Source organism: Pezoporus flaviventris, unplaced genomic scaffold, assembly GCF_033815535.1.
Source record: "Pezoporus flaviventris isolate CSIRO_AGI_PZ_B2104156 unplaced genomic scaffold, CSIRO_AGI_Pfla_v1 ptg000047l, whole genome shotgun sequence".
Classification (NCBI taxonomy): Eukaryota; Metazoa; Chordata; class Aves; order Psittaciformes; family Psittacidae; genus Pezoporus; species Pezoporus flaviventris.
The window spans coordinates 183060-195555 of record NW_026892595.1 but is presented as its reverse complement, the minus strand read 5'-3'; the positions used below and the strand labels follow the sequence as shown (position 1 = coordinate 195555).

Here is a 12496-nt window from a genome sequence, read left to right as displayed (position 1 = left end):
TCAAAATGTTGCCAAATGCAGTGTTGGAATATTAATAGTATATAGAGAATGCCTTTAATATTCCAGCCCTGGGCTCTTCTGAAAGAATTACACACTAACAAATAACCTTTCTCAAGGTTCAACTTTGGCAGAACGGGTTCTTACGAAAAGTTGTATAAATAATGGACAACAGTCAAGGAATGCTGATGCTCATCATCCCAGAAAAGAAACCAAATTGCTCGTATGATATAATCGCACGAATTTTTCAAAATTACAAAGCAGACTTTTTTCATTATACTTCTTTCTTTTCATCCATTTGGAAGATTTAGATACTTGACATATACAGCCTGCTTACAAATAAGCACAACATTCTACTTAGTATATATTAATCACCCCTAACAAAAACAGGGTCTCAAATTAACAATACTTTGCATGTCAGTAAATTGCAGCATAAATACTAAAATATTTCTCAAAAATTGGGAATCCACGATGAAGTTATTTACCCTGCAGCAAACAAGTGCAAACTTTTCACAACATAAATGCCATTTTTTGTACACCAAATGTGTAATTACCCCCCCCCCCCCCACCTTAATTTAAGAGCTTTCATTCCTGATATGCCCCAGAATCCTCACCAACCCAAGGGGAAAAAACAAACAAAAGAAACTGCAGAACTGAACATATACAACCATAAAGTTGGTTCACAGATCTAAAAGTCCAGTTGTCGTATTTGTACTCATAGAATCCAGATGCACAAATCCTGAATGGCTGTTTTCTACAGCAGTAACTGCTTCTTTCCTTAGCACGTATTGATAGGGTTTATTCCCACAATTACTAAAAAACAGCTGCATGTCTCACACTAGACATCCAGCCTAAACAATGGCTAAGACTCCTCTAAAACTGGATTTGCAAAATTCGTTTTTTTGTTGTTTTTTTTTTTTTTAAATTCAGGGATGAGGCCTAACGCTTTCCCTTTTTATGAGACTGCTTCACGTACTAAAAGGTTCTGATCTTCCTCTATACTTTTTGGACTATGGTGGTGGTAATTAATAATTAATCACTGTAAGAACAAGATTACAGGTCACTGTTGATAGACAGAAGCATGCTCCTACAGAAGGAAACTCAAGTATTTCACCTTATATTGAAAACTGGAGATGCTGGATTGTAGTAAAAAAAAAAAAACACAAACAAAAAAAACCAACAACAAACTACTATCCTTACAAAATACAGTCAAAGGGTAAGGCCCTTTAGTTTTCATATGATGAGAAAATACAGATAAGATACAGACAGGAGGAGGATATGCTGCTATGCTGATTCTGATGCAGCAAAGAAAATTTTCAGTCATTTTCAGAGACAGTAAATATCTCAGTTAATGAAACTGCCCAAACAGAAATCATGTTTAACTTAATGAATTTGTTTAGCCATTTGCTTTCCTTCAAATCATAATATTCAACATTTTACCTAAACAGGTTTGATGGATTCCAGCAAGCCAGTACCAAACTTACCTTTGGAGTATTTTTAACTTATATTCAACTTAAGATGTCAATACCATCACAAGTCTGCATTAAGACCAGCTCTTTTATGAGCTGTCCTTTATTATTAGGACTGTCTGCTCATTTTATCATCTAAAAAGCTCTGAAGGCCTCAAAAGAGGTGGATCATGATGTATAACTTCCAAACATTACCGCAAAGTTACATATAGCAGCACAGGTATGTGAACTTTGCAGCACACTTAAATGAGTCTTGCCAGCAGACAGTAAATGAACATCCTGAGGGACTCTGGCCAATACATCCATGCAACATCGCTTGAACAGATACGCTGATTTCCACTACACTAGCATTAAACTCAGAAGACAACTGACAAACTGTAACACCAACACGTATGAAATTAGATGAATGTTTAGTACAGTATTCAGGTAACTTGAGCTCAAATACAATCTGAAATTTTCCTTTCAGGAACTAAACTCAAAACTTGGGAAATCAGTAATAATCCTAAGAAGTCGATCCCTTCTTAAAGAATAATCTTAAACATCAAGGGCCAAGAGCTCTGAGGTTATTTCACAACTGCAGATCAGCCTGTTAATGGGCTATAGGTAGACCTACATCCTTCACCATCATAAGCAAGTTCCTACTACTGTTCTCAGTAAAATCCCCTTGCAGCTAGAGGAAGACCAAATAATTTAACAGCTTGATGATTAACAGAGTATCTGCATTAGGAGTCAGGTTTAATTGAAACTAGTTGCACAATGACCCAACAGAACAGATTCAGAATGACAAGAAGTTTTTTACTAGGATGAAAACAGTGGCAATTAAATCCTCTGCTGATCAGCTTTAAAAGCACCTTATGTATACTGTATTACAGAGTGTGGGTGCGCGTATATATATGACCTATGGTACGTAATAAGGAGCTTCATCGTACAGAACAGGCAAGACAGTACTTTGGGTCAAAATGGAAACAGTACATGATACCGACTGATAATGATTTTCATCCTATTAGTTTAATAAGCCCAATACAGATTTTTCCAACAAGCAGTAAAAAATGCATTTCGCCTCCCCCGCGAAAAAACCAACAAAAAAAAACCAACAAAAAAACAACAAAAAAAACCCCAAAAAACCAAAAAAACAACCAAAAAAACCCCACAAAAAAAAAAACCAACAAAAAAAAACATCTGGGAAAGAGTAGATATCCTTCAAAGTTGTCATAAAGTTCAGAGCTTGTGTTTGGAAGTTTGATGCCAAAACCAACATTATCTGTAGGTGAAGAAGCAGAAAAAAACCTCAGAGCAGCCTTTTTTCTGGATAAACTATTGATGTGTCACACTTCGTAGAAAATTCCACAACATGAAAAAAATGGTATATTGGAAACAGCTCTTCCTTTTAGAGAATGCTACAGCGTATAAAAGGCCAGAGATGCAAATCAGTTCCCTTGGCTTTGTGAAAGTCTTTTTTTTTGTTATTGTTGTTGAGTTTGGGGAGTTTTGGTTTTTGTTTAGGGGACAGTCTCATCCATCTTTGAACAGTTCGTGAACACATTATATTTCATTCTGGTTTGAAGGGAAGACTGAGCCTTAGCTATAGGCTTTTCTTCTGCCCCAAGATCCAAAGCAGCTTTGATGGCAAGTGCCAAAAGAAAATGTTACAGGCAGCTTTTCTGAGTTTAGCTGAGGAGCAGCAGTAAGACAAGTAGCTGTCTTCCATCGTTCTCCAGGAGAACTTAGAATGGCACTGTTAACTGAGGAAAAGACAGCAAAGACATGCTCTAAACCAAGGAAATAAAATTTCTAGTGAAATTTAAGTCTCAGTATTATTAGCTTGCTTTTTATATAGCAAATTAAAAAACTCATCCCACAGCTTTTCAGAGCTCTGCAGGCTTTATTACTAGTTAATAGAACGATTGAGTCGTACAGACTGCAAGTGTTCTGGTTTGCTATCAGGGAACAAAAAACAGAATCATGCAACCAGGCTCACTTGTGTCCCTCAGCAGAATGGGTGCAAGGACAGAGTGTCCTGGGTTCAGCAGTAGCAGTCATGTTTGTTTTTTTTTTTCCTTTGTGGTAGCTGGTACAGTGCTGTGTTTTGACTTCCAGCCTGAGAACGGTGTTGGTGATACCGATGTTTTCAGTTGTTGCTAAGTGATGTTTACCCTGACCAAGGACTTTGTGGGGCTCATGCTCTGCCAGGGAGGAGGGGAAGCCAGGAGGAAGCAGAGACAGGGCACCTGACCCAGGCTAGCCAGGGAGGATATTCCATACCACAGCATGTCATGGCCGGGGTGGGGGGTGACTGGGAGTTACCCGGAAGGACAAGGGCTTCCGGGTGGAACTCGTTTTCTTGGCCGGTGGTATCGTATTCTCTTCCCTTGTTATTTTCCCTTATCATTGTTGTAGTTGATAGTAGCGGTGGTGATTTGTGTACATTGGTTGCTGGACTGTTCTTGTCTCAACCCGTGGGAGTTGCATTTTTTTCGATCCTCCTCCCCGTTCCTCCGGGAGTGGGGGAGAACCCCGGTGGGGGGGGACACGGACCTCGATTGTTGTCAGCTCGGCACCACTCACTGGGAGTGAGTGAACAAGTTACCTGACTGGGTTTAAACCACGACACAGAGTAATCAAAATGGTTTGATCTGTGACATAAACACAATCTGTTCAGCAGGCTCATAGTTATTTTTTTCAGTTGCAACATTAGAAACAAAAAGAGGCTAGAATAATTTGTCAAAAAAAAATCATGACAAGTCTTCATAAAACGTAAGGCTAGATCCAAGTTGCGTCATTTATCTGCTTGCTTTCAAAACCACAAAGTATCTTAAATAAACGTATCTACATCCACATCATATATTTCATGTTGCTGATATCAGCTCCTGAACCCTCAGAAGCTATGAGTCACCCTACCAAACACAGGAGCTGCACATCTTGGACAAGCAGGAAGAGAATTAAGAAGTTTAAGTTACTCTGAGAAGCACACTGCCCTCTTGCGATCTTCCAACTGGAAAAAAAAACCATCACGATGAAGAAGAACCTTCTAAGCATAAAACAGAAGGCACCATTGCAAAAATTTAGAAATCAAGCCTATTTAAACTGGACAAAACTCAAATTCAGACACATACAATTTCTCAGGTAGTTAATTTCCAAGAAGATGAAAAGATGTAGTTACATTTGGTCTTGTAACTTAATGCAGCTACTATTTTTCATACTATGAGCCTTGTTAAAACAAACAAGACAGCAATATAAAATCCAACAACCCAGCTACAAAATTCACTGGATTTGGGAGAATGACATGTGAAGATTTCAGTATAACAGGGCTATTTACTGCAAAATAAGTAGTTAATATCAATACAGTTACGATTATGCAGCATTAATTTCTCTTCTGTTTTGAGCTCCAATACCCATTTCGCCTGAATAGCTTCACACCACCTTTCCACATTCTCCCCCTCCTTTAAATCCAAAAATTCTTAATACTGTTCTTATATTATTGTCTCAATTCCTCCTATGCTAAACTAACCTCAACATGAGCAGAATTAGGCACACAGTCATCACCCACAATTTCCGGTTCCACTGACAGAATGATTTTTCAGACTGAGGGTATGTGAGTTTAAATCTTGAAGAGTTACAACTATTCTGAACAAAGGCACTGAAAAATCAGTATTTTGTAGCCTCACAGGAATGGGAACATAAGCATACCATTAGTAAAGTAGAAATAGAGCTTTTAATCTTCTAGTCAGTCAGGTTGCAAACCTTTCAAGTATCTATTTTGAAGGTGAGCAAAACCTCTTATAGCCAACACTGCTATTTTTTTGGTGCTTCCTGAATTGATAGGACATTCATAAATATGGCCACTGACTCTTCAGGAAGAAGGTTACAAAGAGAAGTCTTAATAATTTTCCAGTTGAAGACACTTGCAAAATAACCTGCCCAGTTCACTTATGAGCAATGCAGCTTGAAAAGATGACAGAACTTAACTCTTTCTCATCTTCATAGGGAGCTGAAGAACAGGAAGAAGTTAGGTAATTAGAAGAAAAACACATGAAAAAATACTGGAGAACATTACAATCTAAGGAGGGAAATGTAGCAACATACACTGCAACAGTGAAGAATATGACTAAATGCTTAGGAATGAACATTACTAGTGCAGCAATCTTGTCTGTAGAAGTGACAATAAGTGGCATCAGTGAACAAGACTACCACAGTGGCGTAGCTGAGGAGGTACAACTGCTACTACGCTGCTTGCAGCACAAGGCTCTCTTTCATATTCCCTCTGGAAAAAGAATGGTTCTGTGTGGGCACACATTCACACACTTTTCTAGCCCTTGCTAAGTGTATCTGTAAAGGCTTTACTTCTACAGTTAATAACTGGAAACTCCAGGAGACATCATTTTTTCCAAGACAGCCTTTTTTTTTTTTTTAATCCTGTTTTGCAAAAACTGCCATAAAAGAGGTATCAAACTGTTTTAACAGATAGCTTTGACATAGCAATAAGGCTTTATTTTAAAACACTAAGAATTCATACAAGCAAGATCAGTTTGTCTTGCAACTATAAATTTGTAAAGATGTGTTTAAAACTTAAACTGGAGAGAACAAGATGACTGCTTTGGGGTTTTTTGCTTTGTTTTTTTGTTTGTGGGGTTTTATGTTTGGTTAGGGGTTTTTAATTAATTTGATTAAGAGCGGTGAAAAAATATTAATTTGTCTAAACACTGCCAGAGATACTTTGGAATTAATGCCTTAATTTTTATGACTACACTCTGGAAAAACTTTAAGACGTCTTAGATGGAGAGTCCCATAGCTGATTTGCTTCAAAATTTACCTTACTAATGGCCTGAAAGACAGAGGCTTCTCTAAGAGGAACTGCATTTTTGTGACTTAGGTTATTCCAAGAGACAGACTTCAGAGGAAGGGGATTACTTCAGTCATTTTTTCAATGACTGAAATTTGCATCATGATGAAAATTAAAAGCTGAAAAAAGGATTTTTTTAAATATTTCCAATGAGAAGCAAGTGCACAAGAGGTCAAACACTGATAGCTATGGGTTTCTTTTGTGCCTCACTTATGAGTTATGACCATCCTTAATTCAAGAACAAGATGAAAAAGCTAATCATGAGCAGCTTAAAGGGAATGCAGTATTACCACAATTAAAGCTTTCAACAGCTGTTGAAGAAAACCTGGTGCTTGAGACAAGATCCACAGTTATCTTAACTATAAAATTTACAGTTCTGCTCAGAACAAACTGACACTCCGAAATTATACAGGGTGCATTCAGCCATCATGTTCCTCTTGTATCTCCTGACATTCAGGATTAACAGCACCATCAGTGCAATCCTATGCACTCTCTCAAACTAACAGTGGGAATGGAGAGTCTTCTCTAGCTTCTGGGACAATCTGTGCAGGGAAATGGTCATCTGTTCACACTGCATGATGTAGCCGAGGCCTAAAATACTGGCATCTCATTCTTTTGATTGTGAAGAAGTACTAGCAGAGCTAAGAGTAAAATTTTCTCCAAAATGGAAAACGTAAGAGCATTTCCTATTTTCCTTCATGCCAAAAGTTTTCATAAAACACACATTTTCCTCTTCAAAAGCAAGAAGCTCCATGGACAATGGAGCTGCAACCCCCTGCATGACTGCTCAAGACCCTAAAGGAGACTTAACAGCCTAAAGGACAACAGCATGAGAAAATCAGCTCACAGGTCTCCAAACAGCCTCTTTTTTATCCAGCCATACAGCATTACAGGAAATGGAAGAGAAGAGGACTCCTGACTTAAAGAATGTGACTACTGGGAAAGAAAAAAAAAATAAGGGATCATAATCCTGGAAGACAAGAATAGGCACAATGGGTATTTCAGAGGCTTGCATCATTGATGACCCTTACTCACCCTCTGTCTTTCATAGTACAAAAGCAAAACAGATTCACCACAGCCCTGCCAACCTTCCAGATGTCTTTTTAATTTTTTGTCAATGGAGACTGAATTTGCTATCACATTAAAGTACAACTCAGAAGGGAGGCCTCTAGTGGTACCAAAATTTATTGGGCGAATAATGCATTAAATGTGCTTACAGGTCACAAGTGAAAACTAGAAGAGTTTTAGAAAGGTCGGAGTTTTTTGTTTCTTGGTGGGTTTGGCTGTTTGTTTTGTTTTTGCTTCTAAATGAAAGATTTTGTTTTACAAAGCCTTACCTCTGGTTCAGATTTTACTTCTGATTTTGCTTGGCCCACTGGGGTGATTGCTTTGGCTTTCATCTCAGGCCTTCCCTGTGAGTTTCCAACACCAGCTACAGACTTGGTGGCAGACATTGTGCTGGTAATGGGTTTGACCTGAGCAGCTGGGGTGGAGGTTCGTCTGTTGTTGCTCATTTCCATAGCATGTGATGGTGCTATCGGCAACTCACGCAAGTTACTATTTCTTGGAGCAGTTGACTGTAGCTGCTGATTTGGACGCTTGACAATATTTTGTGACGGTGTACTCTGAAAAGCAGAAAGGAAAAAACCTGCAGGCTTCTACTACAAATCAGACTGAAGTGCTTCGTGTTTCACATTTTCATGATTTTGAAGAGGCACAGTAGAAATGAGACTATTTTAACAATAGTCTTAGGGCTTGGTTGTTTTTTTTTTTTTAACTAAAAGCAAAAGTGAATCTTGTTTAACTTCTTTCTCAGAATCAGCCGCACTGTGTGATTTCATTTCCTAATCAAAGCAATTACTTTGAAGTACAGTCTCATTATCTCAAGCACTGCTACAGACTGTTGTGCTACCCAACCAACAGAATATGCTGCACAAAGGCAAAGTCACAAGACATGAATGGCACTATCTGAACCAGAAAGCTTATTTGCAGTGATACAGAGAGGCCTTCAAATTAAAAGACAGTGCCAGAGTATTGCACTCCCACACAACCACAGGCTACCAGCAGTTCTGAAGTCTTACTGAGCAAATCTATCTTTCAGAAACCCTTTATTGCCAGTTTTTGGGCAACTGAATCATCTCTTACTGGACCCAGATCAAGAAAAACACCCAAGACTGGAGAAGAAAATTAAAAGGGAAAGATACAAGTGCTATTTCTGGATGTAGTGCTATCATCCAAGTGCTATAATTTGGATGTTATAAAATGATCAAAGCAGAAAAGAAGCAAGAAAGGGTGGAAGAAGGGAACAGAGTAGGAAGGAAATAAATGGGACTGGAAAACCATGCTGGTGAGATCTGAAGCCTGTGCTTACATGTCTGCTACTCATGCAGAACTACACAAGGCAACAACATTGACATATGTGGTACTTACATGCCTTGGCTTCATTGGACCCTGTCGTGGCTGACACTGCATCCTGTTGTTATTTGGTGGCTGCTGCTGTGCGGCCTGCATGTGAGGCCTGAACTGTGGCTGGTTCATAGGCATCAAGGGCTGTGGCGGCCCTTGGAGATGATGATGGTGTTGCTGCTGTGGCTGCTGGTGATGGTGTTGCTGCTGCTGGTGATGGTGCTGCTGAGGTTGAGGTTGTGGCTGAGGCTGTAATGGAGGATGCAAAGGACCCTTCACATGAACAAAAAGATTATTTGGTTTTAGTTTCAAGGTAATAAACTCCTGAAAAATAGCTCCAGCCTTCCAAGTCCTCAAAAACATCTCTAAGCAGCTATGGACTAGGGTAAACCAAAAGTATACTGAGTAGAAACCAGACTAACAGAAGCTGTACAGGGTCGTCATTCTGCACTTAAACCTGTGTAAGTCAACAGCTGAAATGGAAAAAGACACCTGCAAAGGTTTCTGCCCTCTGTCTGCTTTTTTAATTACTTTTAAATTTGTTTGTTTGGGTTTTTTTATGATTTTTCCCTTCTCCAGCATCATTAGACTTCAGGATTCCCCCAGGTTCAAAGCGCAGACACTATGAGAAAACCCCGCATAAATCCCACAGAACATGCACGGCCCTATACATCACTCTGCACAACCCCAAATCATTTATCCATTTCAAACATCACTTCAGCTTCCTCCCGGTTTGCAGGAGGCCCCCGGCTCCCTGCCGGGCTCCGCAGGTGAGCGGCAGAGGGCGCTCCCGCCCTGTTGCTGACCGGGACAGGGGCCAGGCCGGGGCCACTCTCCCTACTTCTGCGGAGCTAAAGCAACTTCAGGAGCCAGGGCTGAGCTGCAGTCTCACTATCTGAAATGCGTTAGTGCTGCCAACTAGGTAGAAGATTAATCACTTTTTCAGGTACAGCAATTAAAAGTACTACAGGTCCATCTGCCTCATACCTGTAATCTCAAATAACTCTTACTTGAGCCACATTACTCCTTACATGGTAGCACTGGGCCACTTCACATGCTCCTCACAGGCCCCTTGCCACTGCAGACCCATACCTGCATGGTGGGCTGCGTGTGTGCAGCAAGGAAGGGCTGTCCCGGAGCCTGCAGGAACTGCTGTCTTGGAGGGATGAACGGCCGTGGATTTGCTGAACCCGGCTGGTTGAAGTGGAGAATTCCCACAGGACCTTGAGGCTGCATGTTCGGACGAACCGGCCGCTCCCTGGGGAACACGGGTTGCTGGCCCTGCTGACTGAACGCTGGCCCGGGCTGGCTGAATGGCATTGGACTTTGGGTAGGGACAGGATGTGCGCTATTAAGAAGTGGAGGAGGTGGTGGTGGTGGGGGGCTTCGCTGCTCAAATAAGGGATGAGTTGGAAACCTTGGATCTGTGGAAATCAGGTAAGCAATTAAATGACAACCTCCCTGGGACACAAACAAGCTTTTGAAATGTAATGCTCTATATTGATTTGGAAGAGTTACCTGAAATCTGTAGAAAGCAAAACTGTATGGGATGTTTTAATTTCAAAAGCTACCTTCAAGGCTATGTTTCTCTTGCTTCTGCCACTTGTGTATAAAAGGAATTGATGCCTGAAAGACCAGCACAACTGGTACTTTGCTGGAATTAGCAACATCTTTTAGAAATTCTACTTTAATGAAAACAAGGGAGGATTCCAGGGATTAGAGTATACATATACACACACTTAGCAGCTATTTTATTTGCTACACTGTATCATTTTAGGTAACCTTAACAGATTTCTTACAAAACACACATTTTCCAGGTGGTTAAAAACTTACTGGTGGAAACTAAAGCTCATGAAGAGTACTAGTATCATAACAAATTACACACAACTGTATTGCAACCACCACTTACACACTAACTTCACTTTGTATCTGTATAAAAATATCCAGGTTGACGGCAGTTACAGATACGAGACATTACATCAAAGTAGTAAAACCGTAAGAGACCACTGGAATTTTTGATATGTACTAGTCTGGCTACATCAAACAGGATCTTCCAGCCTTCAGGTTCTTCCAAACACTTCACATTGTATGATAAAATTTACACTGCATAGCCACTTTACAAAAAGTGGATTGTGTATGTTAATGGAAAGGCTTACCTGCTATGAAGAAAGGATCTCTTTCCTGTGGAGGTGGAGGAGGGAGTGGTGGTGGCGGTGGTGGTGGCCCTCTCCACTGGTCCTGGATTGGCAGCCTTGGGGCTTGGGAGAAGTTGGTGGGAACTGGTCCAGGCGTATGCTGCTGAAATTCCGGAGGGCCCTATTTTATAAGGCAGAGCTAAGATTAAGACTAACATCCAGGAATTTATCTATTGCCTGCTATAACTGCTCTTAAAAGTACAGTTGCTTTATGAATTATCTCCTATCATCTGCACAAACTGGCAGCCCTTAGTGAGTCATTCTTTCACAATGGAAGATCTATTAAACCAAAGTACAGTATCTTGAAGTGAATTCACAATGCTTTAATAATCACTAGCACCGCAGGAATGCCATTTCTTCTCAAGCTTATTGCAATCCATGCAATTATTGACCTTCTTTCCCATTAATCCAAAAAAATCTGAATGTCTACTTTAGAAGATATTCCTGACATTTATCTTCTTAAACCATGATATTCTTTACCATCAATTCAGTACAACGTAAGCTATAGAAGTGAAGCAGCTTTACTTAAAAGAAAAAAAAGGAAAAAAAAAAAAAGAGGGGTGGGGGAGGACAATTTATGGCATCCAGAAAATTAAAGAAAACATCTTTTAAAAATAAATGACAGTAGAGTCACACTCCCATCTATTCACAATGTACCATCTAAGGCATTATAAGCAAGAGTACAAAATTATCTTTCATCCAGTAAGGTGGGTCTGTCTTTTTTATTCATTCAAATGTGAAATGAGCCTTTATATATTACAAAAACCAGGATGGCAATCCAAAAGAATAACATTAATCCAAAAGCAGAATTTTGCTCAAGACACACTTGAGTCACACTATCATTTTTTCTTTTATATCTAAGTTGATAAAATACGTTAGCAATGTCTGATAAACGGAAGAAGCTTTGCTTCACAAAAATTATTATATGCAGAAGTATTTCCTTATTATGATTAAAACAAATGACGAAAGTCATCTATGAACACCTTTGCTTTCCTCTTTTTACAGATTCTGCAATCAGTGGTGGCATCTGTTCCGTTTACATTTGATGCTCACCTTAAAGCTTTTCAAAACAGAATTCAGGTCAAACACTCCCTGCTAGACTGAAACACAGTCATCAGCAAAGGATCATACAACTACACTGCAGTGGCTTATAATCTGCTATACCAACAGTATGTGCAGTCCCACACTATCCTAGCTGTACTGCAAAAAAAAAATATGAGCAAAAGCAAGTCTTCACATAGCAAAAATAGCTATTTGCCCTGGAAAATGAAGTCTACTCACTACTGAAGTAGCACGAGACAGAGCTGCTTCACATACTCCTACCAGCACAATACAAGTGGGATTCGCAAGGCCCAAGCCAGTAGCTGAGAGGCATTGGGGATCACAGCCATTATTAAATCTCTGGCCCTCTTTAAACTCCTAAACAGGGATATGTGAGATACTAAGACCTCTTACTTGGAAGCAAGACTGTGACTACTTATGTCATTATACAGCTATCACTTGTAAATACTTTTTCATTCCTAGAGATTAAAGGGTCTATATCCCGTCGTCAGTGCTCCTAGTCAGCCAGTCTCCTCTGGGTTTTCATT

The 12496-nt window shown here is 39.8% G+C and overlaps 1 protein-coding gene across 6 annotated transcripts in view; it reads right to left on the bottom strand.

The window, feature by feature from the left end:
- Positions 1 to 12496, bottom strand: part of RBM33 (RNA binding motif protein 33) — a 104996-nt gene that overhangs the window by 31177 nt on the left and 61323 nt on the right. For all 6 annotated transcript variants that reach the window (XM_061467988.1, XM_061467989.1, XM_061467992.1 and 3 more), the window contains exons 11-14: positions 10869 to 11028; positions 9805 to 10136; positions 8737 to 8985; positions 7644 to 7931 (exon numbers count right to left, since the gene is read on the bottom strand). In XM_061467988.1, coding sequence (XP_061323972.1) covers positions 7644 to 7931; positions 8737 to 8985; positions 9805 to 10136; positions 10869 to 11028 — 1029 coding nt within the window. The remainder of the gene's footprint in view (positions 1 to 7643; positions 7932 to 8736; positions 8986 to 9804; positions 10137 to 10868; positions 11029 to 12496) is intronic.